The following is a 21,106-nucleotide window of genomic DNA, read 5'->3' as shown; positions in this document are numbered from 1 at the left end:
CTAGGATTACAGGCATGAGCCACTAGTGCCTGTCAGAAGTGTACTCTTTATCTGACTTATGTAGCTGTAACCTGTATATTACCTTTACAATAACAATTTAAAAATGCATGAAAGAGAAATAAAATTACGTACGAGAATAAAATTAGAAGCTTATTCAATACTCTCCAAGAAGGAAAATCTTAATTTATCTTTTCAACAAATATTTACTCAGTGTCTCTATTACTGTGCTACGATCAATGCAATATTTTTAATCATTAAGACTGATCAATAAGAAAATACTTAACATGAAAAGTGAGATAGAATTATTTTTAAAAAAAGTACCTTGGCCGTAATTATAATGACACCAGAATTAAATCTCTTTATTGACTAGCACATTTAAATGGGAATGTGGACCAAACAAAACTGCAGATTTGTTAAGATGATGGTTTCCAGATGATTCTCTTCTGTGCTATTGTTATTAGTGCTACATTATTTACCATGAAAACCTCTCCCCATTCTCAGAGCCTGTTTCAATGTCCACCTGGCCAGCTCCAGGATTCTCCTAGAAACTGGCCATCAGAAAGCTCAGTTCTGTGGGCCTGGAGCCCTTTCCCAGGAAATCCCTGCTTATTTGTCAAGACTGTTCCATTTTGTTTTATTTTTGTTGTCTCGAATATGATTTACAATCCCAAAAAGAACACTTTGCAGAGTGATTTCCCAAGAAGTCCATTCATTCTCTTCCTTTGAAAACAGGGAGACACAGAGCTTTTCAATCTTGAAGTTCCCTGGGAATGCTTCTGAAGGGGAGAGGCCCCCACCCCTCACGCATCTAAGAAGCTCATCTCCTAGTAGAGGGTCTGGAGGCAGAGGTAGTGAGGAGCACAAGGGAGGTCTGGAGAGGTCTGGACATGCAACAGGACAAAAAGAAAGACAGACACGTTCTGTGCTTTATGATGAAGCCGCTCTGCTGGGCTCTAAACCCTGCTAAACTCCTATTTAAGTCAGGGCAGCTTTCCCCAACCACTAAGCCCTGAGACAGAGTTCCATTCAGGGTTCACATCTACACACATGCAGAGGGGGGCATCCCCCCCACCCCAGGAGACACTTCTAACATTTTGGAATCCAGCCATCTGCAATCAGTGTTAGTTCACTCTGAATTAGCTACACATGATTAGATCAGCTTTTAAAATATTCTTCTGCAAGCAATCAGGCACAGCCCTGATGCCCAGAGGGCTCAAATTTCTGTGCACTGACCCAAGAGAAGGCCCCGAGAATTCTCTGTCCACTTAAAAAAGAAGAAGAAGAAATAGAAATTTGCTCTTAGGTTTCTTTGGAACCGACCCTTGAGATGAGTTTCAGACCAACCTCTTGTTAAAGCTGATGTCATAGGAGTAGAATTTTTCTTGCTGTATTTTAAACAACCATGGCACATTCTTGTGCTCATTGGCATGAAAAAATCTGTGTGCTTTGAATGGAGGAAGAGGCCAGATAGGAATGGCAATTGTCTACTTAGGTTATAGTGTGTGTATGTGTGTGTGTGTGTGTGTGTGTGTGTGTGTGTGTGTGTGTGTGTGAGAGAGAGAGAGAGAGAGAGAGAGAGAGAGAGAGAGAGAGAGAGAGAGAGAGAGAGATTGTATATGTGCATGTGTAGGTATAAGAGAGATAGAGCAAGAGAGATTGTGTGTGTGTATGCATGTATATGTGTGTAAGAGAGAGAGAGTGGGAGGTAGAGGGAGAGAAGGAGAGGGAAAGAGGGGGGAGGGAGAGAGGGAGAAAGGGAGAAAGAGAAGAGGGAGAGGGATGCAGAGAGAGAGAGAGAGAGAGAGAGAGAGAGAGAGAGAGAGAGAGAGAGAGAGAGAGGGAGAGAGTCTAAACCCAAGCTGACGACGATGGGTATGGCTCACTAGAGTTCACCTGAGAGCTAATCTACAATGGAGACCCCTTCACTTCAACACTACTAGAACACAGTGAGAGAAGTGTTCCCAGCACAGCCTCTTTTTGGTGTATCAGAATTGATTGATTGATTGATTGATTGTCCGTCTTGAGGCCTGAACTCGAGGCCTGGGCATTTTCCCCAAGCTTCTTTTTCCTCAAGGTTAGCATTCTACCGCTTGAGCCACTGCACCACTTCTGGCTTTTTCTGTTTATGTGGTGCTGAGGAATCGAAGCTAAGGCTTTGTGCATGCTAGAAAAGCTATCAGTCCTAAGTCACATTCCCAGCCCAGAATTTATTTTTTGTTGTGATAGACACACACACACACACACACACACACACACACACACACACCCCATATCATAACTCTTACCATTTAACCATTTAACTAAAATGTCCATTTCCATGACTCTAATTGTATTTGTAGTATTATGTAACTATCACCATTTCTAGTAAATCTTCATCATCCCGGCAGAAATCCTGGCCTCGCAACTTCCCATTCTTCCTCTGCCATCCATCCCCGAAAGCCTCTAGTCTATGCATTGTGCCTGTGAACCTGTCTTCTCCAGAAACCTCATACAGCAGCTCTGTACTCTGTGCGCCCTTTGGGACATCTTTGTCACTCTTGTAAGGCTTCTTATGGTTATCTGTGCACTGGCCTTTGTTCAGCTTAATAATATTCTATGGGATGGCCGGATAACCGTATCCACCCCCCATTTGTCACTTGTTCCTAACTTTATTGATTTAATTATTCATTTATTTTATAGGTAATGAGGTTTGTAAAACTTGCTTTGTTTGGCTTGATTGCTTATCTGGCGCTCCAGCACTTGACCCATGCTTCCAGTCTCACTTTTTTTCTGGTTACTTTGGAGATGAAATCACATGGACTTTTCTAAGAGGGCTTCTAACCCAGTCCTCTGGATTCTCGGCCTCCTGAGTAAGTCGGGTGGCAGATGTGAGTCACTGGTGCATAGCCCAAAAGGCATTTCTATTTTATGGCAGTCCTGGGGTTCAAACTCAGGGCTTGGTGCTTGCTGGGAAGGCGCTGTCGAATAAGTTTGGGATTGTTTCCATGCCCATTTCAAGGATGGAAGATGCGAGGATCTGGTTCTTCAAGCCACTCACATCTTCAGTGACAGATCTAGGCCCTGTCCAGCCTCTTACCTATGGGCCTCTGCTGTTCAGCACAGACCTTCCTGTGCAATCTCCTCTGCTGTCAGGGCCTGTGGAGACTAAAACATAGCCCAGTCCTTGTGTCCTGAAAGTGACTTTTATCTGTGCTCACAGTATGTACCTAAAGCTTTATGAGGCTGTGGTATTACCAGTCTTTCCCTGGTTTTAAAGATAAACAGGCTCTTTGCATTGCTTCTGGCATTGCATAGGCGTGGGTGCCCTTAGTTCTTTTCTGTGAGGAGGGCTGGGAGCTGGACGAATGGCCTGCCTACCCACAGCACTGAGCTAATCTGCTGAGCTTCCTGGCCTTAAACTCTATACTCAAGGTTCTTCTTCCCACCCAGAGCTGCTTCTTCAGACCTGGCAAATGGAGAAACTCACCTTCCTGCTCCAGAGGCCTTATTTGAAGAGTTCCATACATTTTGACAAACTAAAAATGCTAAGTATTCTAGGGAGTATTTACCATGAAGTGACTTTGCTGGATCGGGCCAGTATTTCTGAGAGCCAAAAGGCAAGATTTCAAGTGAAGTAAGAGGCACAATTTATGGTCCCAGCTGCAGCATGTATTGTCCCAGTGAGTGGGCCCATGGCGGGAGGTCAGCCCATCTAGTTAGTGTCATGGGATCCTTGCTCACTCTTAGCCACTTCCTTGTTTCCACACCCTTTCCACCTGGTCATCTTCCGAGGAATCTGAAGTTCTCTCAGTGGTTCAGGAATTCTGGTCATTTAGTGAGTTTTCAGGAGCCAGTCCAATCTGTCAGTGGGACTTTGTTCTTGCTCCAAATTCAAATATCACTCTGTGGTGTATTAGACTCCATATCTATACTTCTAAATCTATCGGAACAAGGGAGTTCAACTAAAGGAAGTGAAAGCATGCTCTCAGGAACACACCCGCCAGTCTCAAAAACAGAAACAGTACATGGCTATTCCCTCAGAAATGCTGAAGTGAAACCAAGCGAACCTTGAGTCGTTTTAAATGGACACGTCTCCAGTGCTTTTCCATTATCAGGCTATGAAGATGGTCTCACAAAGAAGTTTTTAAAATGGAAACAAACACAACACCAAAAACACACACTTCATTGATCTGAATATGTTTCAAATTATAGGATAAAATCGCCAACTCCTGATCCCCAGACAAGAAGATTAAATAGATCCAGATGTCAGATACAAGTCCAAACATTTGCATCACATCTCAAAAGCACTAGCTGTTTAATCTTGCAAAGGTTTGAGGTGATGATCCAATAGTGTAATAAATGAGAGACACAGAGAGAGAGAGAGATAGAGAGGGGGGTTTGTTTTTTATAGAAAAAAAAGCCAGTGAAACAAATACCATCACGAGTTACCATAAAATTTTATAATGGCCTAATGTTTTCAGTTCACTGAGATTTTCATGGTCCATATTCTTTTTCCTGGCATAAGAGTTCTGATGAGAGTCCACATTACAAGTGGTTAATAATAATAACACCACTGATCTGAAGTTTGTGTTAATACAATGTTTGAACAGATTACAGAAGCATTCCTCAGCAAAGCCTTCTAAAACATGTGGCTCTCCCTTCTCCAATATGGCGCCATCTGTCTGTAACATCTGTCATTCCACTGATTGCCAAAGTCAACTGGCATGATTCAGCTGGTTTTTCTCTCCCTTTGTATATTTCTAATTACCTTTCTCTCCGCTCATCCAGTGGGATATAGCTGTATATGAACAAGAATGATAGAAACCATATTATCCAAGCCTAAACTCAAGTGGTTATAGTCTGAAGCATCTAACTATAATTAAGCATGCAATACGATATAATCTTTGGACTGGCTGAAGTATCAAGAGGTGTTGGCAAGAAATCATTTTCTTGAGTCACTCTAGCACTGATGGGTCCAGAACTTTCTATCTTCAGGCCATTGTCACATTTGAATAGCTGAGATTTGGAATGCATTGATAATTTATGAAATGCTTAAGTTAGTTGATAATATTCACATTGTTATATTTTATAGCATGTGTGCAGACACATAGATCTAGAATTTTGTACTTGATATTACCCATCTTTAATTACTGGAATTCATAGAGAACTTATAGAGTTTTAAAAAAAAGCCCAAGAATCAAGTCCCACATTTCTTTTCAGAGCTGTTCTTCAAGTCTATTTGGAATAATGCAATGGCACATTCTTGCCACATCCTTCGTTAAGAGCCTACCCTTTGTTCCTGACTCTGTTTGGAAGCCATAGCTGGAATCTACATTGACTGAGCTACAGATGCTGTCCTGAGAATACAAAGGACAGAGGGACGTTTGCATGAGACTCCGTGGCCACAGCATCCAGCCCTGTCATTGTCCACTTTTTATTGCTAAGAATGTTACACCACAGACCATGTATGTCACAAAGAAAGGCAATTTAGTTGGCTGTGGTTCTCATCAAAAGTCAGAAACAAGCACAGTGCATGTCTCCTGTGGTCATTCTTCGTCTTCTGATAAAACCACCAGCATTCAATCCCTGGAGGCTGTTTCAATGACCATCTCAGATTCTTGTCACCTCCCAAAAGTTCTACTTCTAAACACCGTAATTGATTAATTCCAGCTTTTTAACTCCTCCAAATGGAGATAAAATGCCAATACAAAACCCCTGGGATCAAGGGCTACTCAGATGCCCCTCAGTAGATGAATGTATCAAGAAGATATAGTACTTATACACGATGGAATTCTATGCTGTCATCAGAAAGAATGACATCACCCCAAGAATGGAAAGAAATGGAATGATATCACCCCAAGAATAGAGAGAAATGGAAAAACTTGGAAAAAATCATAGTAAATGAAGTAAGCCAGACTCAAAGGAACATAGACTCCATGGTTCCCTCATTTGTAATAATTAGTACACATCTAGGACTCTCCTAGCAGAGGAACACAATAGCTCAAAGCTATTTACATATGGTCATATAGGATGAGACTAAACAAAATGAACTGTAGGAGATGGAAACTGCAGGTTGATTTTTGTGATTGTTGTTCTCTGTACTATGTACAGAGGGGTTACAGTGACATTCATCAGGTAGTGGGTGCATTACTTCTCTCACATTAATACCCCTTCTCACGTTTTTGTTCCCACTTTGCTCTCCCCACCCTTTCCCAATTATCTTGTTTTCCCCCACTTCCCTTCCCTATTTCAAACAATAAAATGTATATACTATATACCAGGTAACAAAGTCAGATACAGTAACCACAGGAGATTAACCATTAGAGGGGAAAAAGGGGAAAGTAATAACAATAAGTGTACAATAAGAACAACAATCACAAGGATAAACCTCTTGTTTCCATATCCTAGAGTTCATTTCACTTAGTCTTGTCCTATATGTGCAGTTATTTCTTTTCTCTTTTTTCCCCTTGTGGTTAATCTCATGTGGTTACTGTATCTGACTTTGTTACCTGGTGTATTATATATATATATATATGTTTATTTGTTTATTTGAAATAGGGAAGGGAAGGCGAGAAGACAAGATGATTGGGAGGGGTGGGGGAAAGGGAAAGAAGGACAAAAACATGAGAAGGGGTATCAACTTCAAGAAGTAATGCACCCACTACCTGACGAATGTAACTGTAACCTCTCTATCTATTACCCCAACAATAAAAAAAAAAGAAAAAGAAAATTAGGCTGTGGGAATGGTTTTAGTTTAGTGTTTTATTATGCATTATGGGCTTTCTTTACAATGATAACTAATATCAAACATATAAACATTGTCACACACCAATAGTCACTATTCAAGCAGAAATTACCATCAGAATTTGATATGTGAGAAAGAACGTGATGTGTAATTATAAAGAGTATTTGAAATGGTTACCATTCTCTCTCTGTCCACTGCAGGCACATGCATCACAGAGTCAAGGAACAAGTATCAGCCGAACTTGAGGGACTATGCTTCCTCTGACTACTAGCCAGAACTACCTCCAGTAATTATGTACCTGGCTGTGTTAGTGTGTGATCTGTACATCTGTCCATATTGTGGGATATGGGGAAACCAAATAGCAGGAAGGTGGAGGTTTTTACTTTGCTTCTAAAGGAATGAAGTCCAAAGCCTGTAGAAAGATGTTGATTACCCCAATTCCCATACCCAAGAACACACACACACACACACACACACACACACACACACACACACACACACCTGTGAATCTTCTGAAGCAAATCCTCTGTGATTTGAACATATTTGTTGAGAAAAATCAGTATTTGACTCTTTGCTATGGGTAACTGGCACGTCTAAACCTAAACACAGTTTGCATGACCACACCTGAACTACAAGTTGCAGTTAAACGTGAGAATGTTTTTTACTTACATGTTGGAAAACAAAAGTATAGTGAATTTTTTTTAATATACATGTATATCTTCCTTTCCTAAACCATCAGCCAAACTTAAGATGCAGCTATGACTCCCAGCAGATGGAGGCACCCCAGCTCTGCCCACTCCCTGATGTTGCTTCATTGGGAAGGCATGTTATCTGATGCTACCACCCGCTGAGAGAGTCTTGGCACCAAGAGCACACATGAGAAACGAAGCATCTCTGTGAGCGATGGTCAGTTCAGAGTGCTCCATTAGAGAACATGGGCAACCAACTTATGGATCTCAATTCTTCTTCCTCCTCCTCCTCCTCCTCCTCCTCCTCCTCCTCCTCCTCCTCTTCCTCCCCCTCTTTTTTCTTTGCATCCATTGCTGCATGTGTCACCCCAGCATCCAGGTCCTCTACAGGATGGTGTCAGTAAACCTGTCCTGGGGCACTGATACGATTTGCCTCTCCTGGGGAGAAGATATAGTTCCATTGTCTGGAGTCCAGTGAAATGAACAGAACAGAAATAATACCCAGGTAGTCAAAGGAGACTGCCATCCCACTCAGGAAAAGCCATCCAAGACTAGACAACAGACAGACAACCCCTTATACAGTTCTGACATCACAAGCTCACTCATGTGCTTCCGTTGTTCTTTACTTTTTCTCCTCTCTTTTAAAAGACTTCAAGCAAATCCCTCTGCACCATGTACCCATTTCATCCATGTTGCAAGACCAAGGTGCAATAATACCACAGCCAGGTACTGACACAGGCTGTGCTTCTAAGCATCGGTTTTACCCTTCCCCAGAGAAGCAGCGCTGCATGCCTGGGGCTGCACAGTCCTGAGAAGATATTTCAGGGATCCAGGGTGGACGGGATGCCTGGGTGGCATGGCACAGCAGTCCCTGGCACGTCACGCTCCCTGACAACACTTATGCAGGCTGAAGAGGAATGCTATTGCAGTTTGCTTCAGTTTCGGATTAACAAAAATTAAGATAAGAGAGTGCACCGAGGGGTATGTGCCAGCCAGAAAGAAACTGAAAATGAAGTACCGGCTTCCGTAGTCGTATTTTTGAATACACGAGAAAACAGCCACCGCGTAGTGGGAGACGTAGAGGGTGACAAATGACAGGATGGACAAGATGGCACTCATGTGAGCTCTGCGGCTGGAGCTGCCTGCACCCATGGCTATGGTGCTCATCCTCTGAGTGTGTTTCCCCAGGAAGAAAATCAAGAGCACAGCAGCAGTAAGGAAGATGAGAAATGGCAATGTAAGACTGATTATGAGGAAAATTGATGACAAATACACTTCTTTTTCACCGATTTGTGTTGTGTTGTTGAAGAGATTCACCAAAAGTCTTTTGAATGCAGCCTGTGCATATTTACCTTGGAGGATAGACGTGATTGCTGAGTGAAACAGAGACCCTGCAATTAACCATGGCACCAGACTGGATATCTTCATCTTCAGCCACAAGAAGAGTGGATGTGGGATGGTTGCAATCTTCATGCAGTAGAAAACACTGAGCCATGTGGCAAACCAAAGCCCCAGCTCATTGGTAAATAAAAGAATCACAATGGTCTCCGGAATTATGGAGACTTGCTTTGGTGACAAAAAGGCCGCAAGGGAAAAGGCTAGGTACAAATGCAGAAAAACCCTAGAAGTTGCCAGGCACAAAAGAAGCAAATCCAGGGTAGTCACTTTTCTCTGCCTGATCAGGCCAACGACATTCACTGTCATGATGATGACATTTGCAGTGACCCCAGTGAGAATCTCTACCACTGCCAGAAGAATCAGGACATGGTCTGCTCCTGGCATCTTAAGAAGAGATAAGCCACTTTTCCCAGTGGGTACTGTATAGGTATTTTTTGGAGACTGTTTCAGGCATTCATGCTTTCTGCTTTTCTTCAACCTGATCAGGAACCACTGTAAAACCCTATTTCAGCAAAGAAGCTGGCATTTGCTTATATCTGTGCTTTCTCAATTTAGTTATGAGACAGTCAAATAAGAAAGAGATAGTCTAGCAACAATTTGCTTCTTAGTGACAGTATTTGCATTTTCCAGATCAACTTAGTCTTGTAAAGTCATCACAAGCAAATGGTGAAATCAGACACCGCCCCACCGGGGGGTAGAAAGCTCCTACCAGGGAAATCAGCCAGGAAAGCCACCAGTCCTTCACCTCCATCATGACAAATTTTACCTACATGTGGTCATGTTATTAACGTTATCGAAGCATTCTTCTGAAATGTTTTCCAAAGTGTTCTCTTCTGTTACAATAGGGTCGGATAACCATCAATGTACTTCTCCAGCCTGCAAAGGCTGAGTAATTCAGTACCACATAAAACATAATGTTTATACATCATAAAATATAGATGATAGAACACAAAGTGTCACAGAATGTGAGAGCAAAGTATTAAGGCTTATGTGAGTGTAGCTGCTGGGTCAAAAGTCTACAGGCAGCCCAAGTGTGGCAGAGAGAGTCACTCAACATCCCCTGCACCCATCATAACTCAAGGGCTGGGACCTTTTGCCTGTTATTTTTTCCAAACAATGAGAAGCTTATGACCTGAGCTAGGGGAAAAGTAGTTGTAGGGGAAAAGTAAAAATAGTCTATGAGTCAATGTGTTACTATAACCATTTAACCCTGTTAATGGGAAAATTAAAGGAAAAATTAAAACTAAATGTATTAACTGTTACACTATACCAGGTTTATTCACTCCCAACCACAATCACATTTTGAGTTGAAGAATTCTTAGCAGGGGGAAGGGTGCTGTCCCTTGCAATGTAGCATGGCTGTGTTACCATGCTCCTGCTATTATAGTCTATTAATTTTGTAATAATTTTATATTCCAATCATTTAAATGAAATCTCAAGACTCTCGGTCAAATAGAATAGGAATTTATTTAGCTGTCCCGTGACTGCAGCCTCAACTTTGGGGTTCAAGGCTATTCCCCGCTTCTGCATGGAGTGGGGGAATTTATACCCAAAGAGATGGATGCAAACAGTAGCCAAACACTTCAAACCAATCACATCTCTCATTATGCACTGGCAGGAAATCATACCACACGTAGATGGCCAATAGTTGTTTGTTTTTGTGGTTTTTTTTTCTCCTGCTGTGGGGCTTGAGCCCTTCAGCTCAAGGTTAGCACTCTACCACTTGAGCCACAGCCCCATTTCTGGTTTTCTGGTGGTTAATTGGAGATAAGAGTCTCAAGGACTTTCATGCCCAGGCTGGCTTTGAACTTTGATCCTCACATCTTAGACTCCTGTATAGCTAGGATTGCAGGCATGAGCCACTGGCACCTGGTTAGGTGGTCAATAGTTTTACACTACATAATCCTCTAGGCAGCCAAGGCAGTGGTACAACTGCACAAATGAGCCTATCATTGTAAGAGTTAACATCTAGGCAAGCAAGCAGAATTACCAGTTAAGTGATTACAATTACAATTACAGTTTATCTCCCTTCGACTAGAACTTGTGATTGGTTTGATGAATGGAAAGGCACTTGGTTAAACTTAAATCTCTCTTATTCCAGAAACTTCCTCTAGTTTCCTTTACAAAGGGCAAGCTGTCCTTGGCCATGCTGTTGCAGTTCCCGCTGCTTAGAAATCTAATTTGGGGAAAGGGCTGTGGGTCTAAAAATCTGCATCTGAAACTGGGTTATTGCACCTGCCTCTACTCAAGGCCTCTAGATGCCATTGCCACCCCCTCTCTCCATGCTGTGAACACCCAAAATTGCTTCTACCTTTGGCCATTGCCACATGGCCTTTCTTTGTGCCCCATTCAGCTCTGGTGGGAGCCCCTGTCCTCACACAGTGAGTGGAATGTAGTCACCCAGCTAGAGTGTGGCATAAAATACCCAGATACTTCCTCAGATAACTCACCACAAGCGTGCCCGGTGGGAGCAATGTATACACATTGAAGGAAATGAAAACTCAGGTCCATCTACACACTTGATCTAAATTTACTTCCCCGACCTCCAAACGAGCGGTAGGGTCTTATAGACAAATGTCCTAGTTCCATTTTCATACAACTAGGTTGAGTATTATGACTAATTCATTCGCCATTCCTCTTTTCATTCATTAATCTTCCTTCCCTTTAGCCCCCAAGTCCCTCAGTCAAGGCATGTTTCAGCCTTCTCATACTTGATTGTTATACTACATGGTAATTGTTCACAGAGGTTATACCATGCCATACAACTCCTGCCTGACTTAGCCTCCGTCAGTTGGGTTATATACATAAGGTCCTGTACGAACTTACATATATATTTATATTTTAGGTCTATCATCCACATTTCAGAGAAAACACGGACCCTTTGTTATAAAGATGTTCTCCAAGAACCAACGAAGTCACAGACATGAAAATAAAGAATGGTCTCAGCAAGGCAAAATTTACTTCTGGAGAAGGGTGTGTCAACAACCAGAAATTTGGCATGCAAACACCCAGAGCTGGTGGGCTGGCCCCTATTTATGCCTAATGCAGCAGGCCCTGCCTCTCTGCTCAGATTGGTTGAGTTCAGATTCACAATCAGCTCATGATTGGCTGTTTGAATAAGATGAGATGTATTTACTTAAGGTAAACGTTAAAGAGGTTGAAGTAAGATTAACAGCACACAAGTGATCTCAAAACATTTCTTGAACAATCTGAGGTGTGTCTTCTGAGCTGTGTCTTAATACCCTCTTGGAAAAATTATTTGAAGACAAAGCTTCACATTTCTTATCACAGGGCAGTTCCATTTTGCCTTCATAAGAACTGAGCATCCTAGGCCAAAGCAAGAACTTTTAGACAATGCAGTTTGCTAGAAAAGACAGTTTTTCATACACCTTTGCTTTTAGTAGCTGGTTTATTTTGCTCAATGTGATTTTTTTTTTGGTAGTGCTAGAATAAATTCCAGAACCTTACAAGGGCTGGTCAGTACTCTGCCCCTGAGCTCTACCCTGTGTCCTAGCACTCCTTACACCGATGGATGGTGGAAAAGAGCCAGGAAGGTGGGGAGACGGGCGGGGGAGGCTGGCAGAAGGGGCCATACTGTAGAATTGCTAAGTGAATGTCTTCCTTCACCCCCAAAAGCTCCTTTTCAGGGCTGGAGATGACCTCAGGGCCAATTCCACAGCCTTTTCGGGAGGTCTTTCTCCAGCCTGGCCAATTCTCCTGCTTTTCCTGTTGGGATTCCTCTGGATACACCATGGTGTTAGCGATGAGCGTTGTGGGTCACACGCTGTACTAAGCAAGGGCGAGCTAAATGGTTTAGTGATCAAGCAAGTAAATCAAGCAAAGAATCAAACGATCATAAGGAGGGAGCCCTTTGGGGTCTTTGAGGCTGTTTGTTTTAGTGAATAGCACACATCAGAGAATTTCTGGCTCCGAGATGAAAACCACCCACGTCTGGCTTCACCTGTCAGCCAGAGGCTCGGAATGCTGACAGTTTTACATGGACAAATGGCTTGGAACAGATGGAACAAGACCTGATGTGGAGAAATTCACATGATTATTACCCCGTATTACCCTGATTAATTCCGTTCACTCGCACTCATCTGTAATGAGCACTCATTAAAGGAGACAGCACTAAATATCCTAGAGGTAATTGACAGGCGGAAAGAGTTGCTTATTTAAATTCAAATTGTTTAGCTCCTCTAAAGCCAGTCCAATCTTTTTCCCATGCAGTCACAAGGACACTGGTAGTTTCCAGAAGGTAGAGCTGTAGAGGTAATTTTTCTGCCGTCCAGATGAATATGGATGGACATTCACTCTGCTATCAGTCACCACGAAAGTGAGTAGTATGAGCTTCTTTGTTTATGTTTGTTTGTGCTGGTACTGGCATTTGCATTCAGGGCCTGGGCACTAACCATGAGCTTTTTGCTCAAGGCTAGAATTCTACCACATTTGGCTCTTTGGTGGTTAAGTGGAGACAAGAGTCTCACAGACTTACTTGTTTTGGGCTGACTTTGACCATAAACCTCAGATCTTTGCCTCTTTCTTTTGTTTTTGTTTTTTTAACCTTTGTCAGTTACAGGACCTAGGGGCTATCCCTGATCTTTTTCACACAAGGCTAGTGCCCCCCCACCACCACTTAAAGTGGCCCCACCTTTAGCTTAATTGGAGATGAGAGTCTCACAGCCTTTCCTGCTCTGGGCTGACTTTGAACCATGATCCTCAGATCTCAGTCTCCTTAGTAGCTAGGATTATAGATGGGAGTTACCGAAGCCCAGCTATGAGTAATAGTTTTAATACCCTTTCTAACGGGGTCTTCCCACTTCATTACCAGAGAAACATGTGTTCGTATTAATATTATCATAAATTTAATAAGATCCTGCAAATAAGAAAGACGTCAATCCTCAGCAAACAAGTGCACACATTCTGTCTGAATCTTCCCTGGACCAACATTCAGCTCTGAATAAAGGCCTGATAAAATTTATTACACTTACAACATCCTGGTTAAAAAGCATAAGGCTCTTTCGTACTAATCTTTCTTTCTAACCATTCAGTTTCATCTCTCTACTTGCATTTGTAGTTCATCTCTTGGACTAAAATTTTGCCCTTAATATTCAAGTCACTTCTATATACTTGTCCCTTCTTTTCTATTTATTCTAGTAATATATTTCTGTGCTTTTCCTTACTTCATTCAGTATTCTGAAATTTATTTGCACTGCAGCAAATAGAATAATGGAGCAATGCAATCCATTGAATTTAGGTCTTCTACACACACACACACACACACACACACACACACACACACACACACACTCAAACAAAAGAAAACCCTTGTTAGTTACAATGAGGACACAGAAGACAGAATGCTGATCTTGAGACAGGGTAATAGTTCTGTTACCTCAGGTCTGCTCAGCTCTGGACTGAACTCCCCTGTAGAATCTGTTGCTTCTTTACTTCTTTCCATCTTCTCTCCTTCTCTAGCTTTTCTTCTTCTCTTCTTCCTTTTTCCCACTTCCCTCCCTTCTACTCTCCCTCTTTCCATCTCATGCTTCCAGGCAGGCTTATGTGTCCACTGGAAACAAGCACTGTCCTAGCCACAGATGATATAGTAAAGAAAAAGAGCCAGAGGCTGTCATTGTGGAAATTATATCACAGTGGGTTGGGGAAGATAGAAATGAACAAGTGAAGAAGTGAGCAAGTCTAGGTCAGGAAAAGGAGACATTACTTTATGGAGTGTAGTCAGGGAGAACTGATTCCTTCAGGTAGAGGTGATAGACAATTGAATGGTCAATCTGGAGACAAACATTCCAGGCAGAGAGCAGAAGATAGACTCTGTCCCCACCAAAGAGACCTGGGAACTTTCCAGGAAAATCAAAGTCCAATCCTTCACATTTCCTGAAACAGCAGGAACAAGAGGAAGCCCCTAAGGGTAGAGGGTCATTCAGGGCTTAGGTCACAAAAATGACTGGGGTTCATCTTCAACGTGGCAGAAGTGTCCTGCAAATCTGAGGTGAGGGGAATTTTTGTATAATCAGATCAATGCTCTGAAGGATTTTCAATGATTGATATCTAAAAAGAAATGCATTTATTCTGGAAAAGATGCTTGGCGCTCAGGAGAGGACAGACATGAAGGAGGTAGACCAGACTTGACAGCTTTGCTGTAGACTAAGTGAGAGACATTGTTGGCTTAAGTCAGATTGTGATTTGTCAAAAGAAGGGGTTGGGTTGGAAATATATTTCTAAGATATGACCAACAGAAATTTTGTGTGACTTTGATAAGGGGGAAATGAAGAAACTAAAGGAATCAAGAACTATTCTTGGATTCTTGACCCCAACATTGGTGCCATTTATAATGGGAAAGATTTGAGGAGAGTCAAAATTAGTCACTCCGTTGTAGACTGTTCTCGCTGAGATACCTGTCAATAAGGAAGGCTACTACTATGGTAAGTCAGGAGTTTGTGAAGGACACAGGGATTGGAAACTGACTTTTGGGATTTGTTAGTACGTAGATGATCATTAAATCCACTAGTCTGGAGAGATTATAAAGGCAAGAAATTGCCGGCTGGTTGTATGGGCACTGTTAATCTGAAACTGAACTCTTTGCGCATTTACGCCATATGACTGGCTCCTCCAATTGTTCGCATCCGTGTGTGGAAGCAAACTCTGAAGAGAGTACAACACCTTTGTCAAGCCTTGAGTACACAGGTATGCCTGCAGTACGCCCTGATCGCTTTAGCTTGTGTGGCCAGCGCGCTTGCTCTTTCATTTCAAAAACTGCTTCTCTAGTTTAGGAGGGTTGGGGTTTGTCTGTTTGGTCTCATGCTTTTTTTCGGTGCTGTATTTGATAAACATGACTGACTGCCAATGTTCTGCTGGATTTTAAAAAATGCTAATATTGTCTCACTGTGTATGTACCAAGGAAATTTCAATAGCTTATATAGAAGATCATAGAGGATGGAAAAATCTGGCACCAGAGGTACTTGGGACAAAGCTTAATATTTCCCATTTATTTTAGTGTTTAAAATGCTAAGCTGACAGCACAAGTTGTGCTCTTATCAATTCGATGGGGTCAACACAGTCCCCACTTTAGATAAAATAAAACTGGGGAAGACAGAGGTCTGGAAATTCCCCCAGTCATATACTTTAATGTTTCCAAGATGTGGCCGATATCTGACTTTGGTAGAATGAAATTAGAGAGGACAAAGACCTGGAAATTTCCCCTGGTCATATATTTTAATATTTCCAAGATGTGCCCAATATTTGGCTGTAATTCCTATGGGCGAGCTTGAAAATTAGACTTTACCTCATCCCATGTTAATACTTCCAACTGTAATGATTCCTTTCTATGGCTAATGCATGGAGTTTGGAATTATTCCATTTTTTTGCCACCTACCATTTTCTTGTGTTTTCTTGGTCTTTTCTTAGAAGGACCACCTCTCCTACACCCTTGTTTATAGATGTTATTTGGTGCTAGCCCCTTACTAAATCCAGAAAAAGGAGCACAACTCAGGCATGGCTGTTAAATCCACTCAGCTAGCCAGGGACGTCTACTAGAGCATGAGCATGGGGCCTGAACCTGTCAAGTATGAGCTGCTCCTCCAGCTTCTGGTTGAACAAAGTGGGTACAACATCCCTGACTGTACTCATACCATTGGCAGTCACCTTGCCTGCATGAGAGCAACTTGAATCTGCTTAAGAATGAATTCTACTTAGCAGACAGCAAAGAAATAGCAAGAACAGGCTGTGGTCAGATAATTCCTGCCCTAGAATGAGCCTTCACTTACTGTTGGTCATGACACTTAAATAAAGCCACAAATTCTTGGTTTTTACTGAACTGAGCTTGAGGTAGGTTTTCATCATGCTGGGTGTACTGTGATGACTATGAGCAGTGACTTGCTTTCTATTTTTCCATTTAGGAATTGGAATCAGAGATGCTATCTGCCTAAAGCTAGTCATTTAGTGACACACCTAAATTAGAGCTGAGGACTCATAGTCACTAGACTCTTAGGGTTTTCTTAAATATATCCGTAGGATAATTACTTAGGCAAGAAAAGAATCCAGATCTCTTCTGTGATGTCTTTCCTGGACATGTAATTCTTTACCCATCACATACTTCTGGTGACAGCTCAGGTTCTTTTTGTTATTCTCTAAGAAGAATTTACAAAGCACAGGGTAACCACAGGGACATCTATTCACTCTGCATTACTGCATAGAGTATCCTTGGTGTTAACCGGCAATACCAAGAAATGGATGGTCAGGTAAGTTTTTAATACCTCTACATTTTGTATTAATGGTATTAATACCATTGAGTTGGACACATTGAAAAAGATAAGAGGGTCCTGTCTCATTTCTGCTCTGATCCAAACTCCAGTGGTTCTCTAGAAGCAAAGTCTATTTCTTCTGCCTCCTGGAGATAGAACTGTTACCCAGGAATGACAACAAGATGACAGAACTGGGCATCTGGGTTTTGTCTGGAGGCTCTCCTGGGTCTTGCCTTCCTTCTCCTCATCAGGCAGCCTTCTGCCATGTGGTCCACTGCTGGAAGGAAGACCCTGATTGCTGCACTTGCTTTGTCTCCCTATAATTGGGGAACGATTGATGTTGTTTGGGGACTGTGATGCCATCCTATGCCTCTAGGAATAGACATTATATGTGACTAAATACCGTCATGCTCTGAAGTAGCTGCTGCACAAGCAGTAATGGAAACAAATGAATCAAGCCTTTTATCTTTAGAAAGGCACTGCTAAATGTGGTAGTGTTCTTCCTAGGGTATAGAAGATTAATTCATCCACTCACACGTGTTGGTTGGAATACGGCTTGTCACCTCCCAAACCCATGTTGAAATCTGCTTTTCCAGGTTGCAGTGTGGGAGGTGGTAGATGGGTCACAGGGAGTTAATTCCTTTCCTGCAGTGTGGGTTCATTTTCTTCCTGAGAATGAATTGTTACAAAGTCAGACAGCTCCTCTTCCCTGTCTGCCTGCCATACAAATTTGATGCCTATCTATTTTGTGTTCTGGTCTTTGCTAGAAACAGCCATCTGATCTTGAATGTGCAAACTCCAGAAATATAACCTACACAATCTGCTTTTCTTTATGAATTACCGAGTCTCAGCTATTGTCTTATACAAACAGCACACACACAGAGAGACCACCTTCTGTGGCATCTGAGGCAGATGAAGGGGGTAAAGGATAAGATCCATGACTAACTAAGGCACAGGGTACATCTCACCGCCCGAAGAATGCAAAACCCCAGCCTTAGCCATTTGAATTCAACACCGTAAATGCACCAGAGAGCCACATCTCATCAGACCTGCAAGGGATATTACTGATATCCGTGTCAACCACTCCTTATTAAACATAGAAAGAGAAAGCAGAGCGTCAGAAAAGGGACACACGCCCGTGCCTGTTTCAGGGAGTATTTGGGCATCACATATTCTAAAGCAGGAAGGAATGGGGAGGGGATTCTTTTTCTAATCCTGACCAGGCCCGGCCCCACAAAAGAGTCCAGATGCCTCCAAAGAGGACATGTGTGGTCCGCCTGCAGCAAGACTCCTGACCGTGATTTCCATGGGAGTCGTGCACAGCCCGTATCCATCCGTCTGTGTCTCACTGCAGTTGACTCAGAGCCTGGGCATGGGAATCTGCAATCTTGCCTTCAAGTGTGAGGAAACTAAGGAATGAGGTGGGGCTGAGCGACAGAGGGCTTGCCTAGCACATTCAAGGACTGGGCTTGAGCCCCAGTATGGCAAAGTAGTAGTCATGAAAATGATCATGATAACTGAGAAAAGCAAAGGGCAGCAGCGGTCGCCCAAAGCAATGAAGTCAGTTAGCTGTGCAGAATAAAAGCAGCCTGACAAATTTTAAATTGCAACATTTGCATATGAGGAAATCCTTAATTACAATTTTCTATAATCATTAACTCTTATGACTATACACCTCGGTCTCCCTATTTATTATTACATAATACACAAGTTTCATTTTATGAAACATACTCAAAAGTTCACAAATTCAAACATTGGCCCCTTAAAGTTAAATAGATGTACAAAATTTTAAATCTATTATTTCTACCTGGCAGTAATCATGATTTACATAATCACAGGTTTTACTTTACAAGGAGGAAAGATGGATAATGTCAGCAATTAAGCAATCAGGAGGGAGATTTTTTTTCTTCCTAGGTTTAGCCAAAACTCTTTTTCTAGCTATGATTTCACACCGTGATTCACAGAGTTTGTGTCTTCCTATGAAGTCACACAACTGTGAAATAAGAACTTTGGGCCATAAAAGCCAGAAGAGCTCAAATGTGCTCCAAAGTAATTATTGTCAAATATATTCAAAGTGCATCATGCTTTGATCTAGAGCAGAAAAGGAAAAGATAATTATGGATGGACACACAGCAGGACTGACAGTATGGGGAGAGAGAGAGTAGTCAAATACACAAGATGAAAACATAGTCTCCATTTGCAGAGACAGAGTTGTGGTTCACATGCTTCTGCTGACCTCAGCCAATGGGAACAGTCCATGTTGGCATCAAATCACTTTTACAAAGGATTTAAACTAGCACAACACTAGCAGCACTATTTACCATAGCAAAGATATGGAACTAACTCAGATGCCCCTTAGTTGATGAGTGGATCAAGAAGATGTGGTATTTATACACAATGGAATTCTATGCTGCTGTCAGAAAGAATGACATCGCCCCATTTGTAAGGAAATGGAAAGACTTGGAAAAAATCATATTAAGTGAAGTAAGCCAGACTCAAAGGAACATAGGCTCAATGGTTTCCCTCATTTGTAATAATTAGTATTCATTTAGGACTCTCCTAGCAGAGGATTACAATAGCACAAAACCTAGATACATAAGGTCATATAGGATGAGACATAAAGGTCTCTAGGATATGGAAACAAGAGCTTTCTCTTGTGTGATTGTTGTTCTTAATGTACCATGTTATTTCTCTTCTCCTTTGTTGCCCTTTGGTTAATCTCATATTGTTACTGTACCTGACTTTGTTACCTGGTATATTGTATATATTATTTGTTTATTTGAAATAGGAAAGGGAAGAGGGGAAACAAGATGATTGGGAGGGGTGTGGGAGGGAAATGGAGGCATCAGTGTGTGAGTAGTAATGCTCCTACTATCTGGTGAATGTAACCATAACCCCTCGATAATAAAAAATAAAATTAAAAAAACTGATTTAAGAAACCTGTTTTCATGCCCCCTCCAAACAATGTATGCAGCCTACGACATAATTCATCTGGATTATCTGGATTGTTCTGCCTTGTCTCAGGTGGGCTGACGTGTGACAGCTAGAGGACAAACATGACTTTGCTAAGGGCAGTGAAGACCCCAACATGCTGGGCCAAAACCTCGGAATCCTGGGGTGAAGAGGTAGCTGTACCTGGTAGAATCCGATGATTCATACCTTAGCTGGGCTCCCAGTGGCCCTACAATGACCAACTCTGGAAGGGGGTGCATGTGGCGGGGGTAGTAGCAAAGTCTGACACACACTTGGCGAATTGCGGTCCTATTCCATGAAAACCTAATTTCTTGGATCATCTCATGATGGAACTATTACCAGATATAGAGGGAGTCCATGTGAATAATCTTTACTCTTTGCCTTTCCATAGCTAGACTCTACCAGTGGCCAGTGACATTCTGGATATGTTCAGATCTCCTGCCAAATTCATGCTCAGTATGGCTGCATACTACATAGAAGGAGGAAGTGGGGGTGGGGGTGGGGGAAGAAGGCCACCCAGCAAACCTCGAAGGAACCCTGTCTCCAACTTTTCCATTCAGGAAATCTCACTTCCTATAGCTCACTGCTAAATCTGTTTTAACAGCCTTTTATCTGGCAGTTCTTCCAGCGAGGTTGAGTTGTTACAAGATGACTATAAATACTTGCTTGATTCCACGGGTCCACAACAAGCTAGGCTTAATCAAAGTAGCATAAGAAGTATTTCACAATTAACATGACAACGTGGATAGCACATCTTCATCATTGTCCTATGCTTATTTGGCATAGGACAAGTATTTTGGGTCACCTACCAAGAGTCATGCAAGGAGCCACTCTGTGTCACTAGCAATGTGTGGGAAATAATGGGATGGTGGGGTGAGGCAGTGTACTCGTATTCAAAGAACAGATCACAGCCAACTGCAATTGGGAAACACCCACCATCCTTTTTAGGCCACAGTATGGCAAATGTTTCATGCAGAAAAGTACAATATTGATCAAAAGTTGGGGTATTTGTGAAAGATGTGTGCAAAAGTTTGCCGAGTCCAGTTGCATGACCTCTGTGTGAT

The 21,106-nt window shown here is 42.2% G+C and overlaps 1 protein-coding gene across 1 annotated transcript; it reads right to left on the bottom strand.

Annotated features, from left to right (window-relative positions):
* Nucleotides 1–8,292: 8,292 nt before the first annotated feature.
* Tas2r1 (taste 2 receptor member 1) lies at nt 8,293–9,195 on the bottom strand. The gene has a single exon (XM_090331061.1). It carries the CDS (start codon nt 9,193–9,195, stop codon nt 8,293–8,295), a length of 903 nt encoding a protein of 300 aa, XP_090187187.1.
* Between the last annotated feature and the right edge of the window lie 11,911 nt (nt 9,196–21,106).

The sequence above is a fragment of the Megascapheus bottae genome, chromosome 4 (genome assembly GCF_031878675.1).
Source record: "Megascapheus bottae isolate mThoBot1 chromosome 4, mThoBot2.hap1, whole genome shotgun sequence".
Classification (NCBI taxonomy): Eukaryota; Metazoa; Chordata; class Mammalia; order Rodentia; family Geomyidae; genus Megascapheus; species Megascapheus bottae.
Note: the sequence above shows the minus strand (reverse complement) of the source record. Positions and strands in the feature narration are given on the sequence as shown.

Bases quoted from the DNA above. Each gene is read 5' to 3' on its own strand.
- Tas2r1 (XM_090331061.1), bottom strand. From the start codon at position 9,195: ATGCCAGGAGCAGACCATGTCCTGATTCTTCTGGCAGTGGTAGAGATT.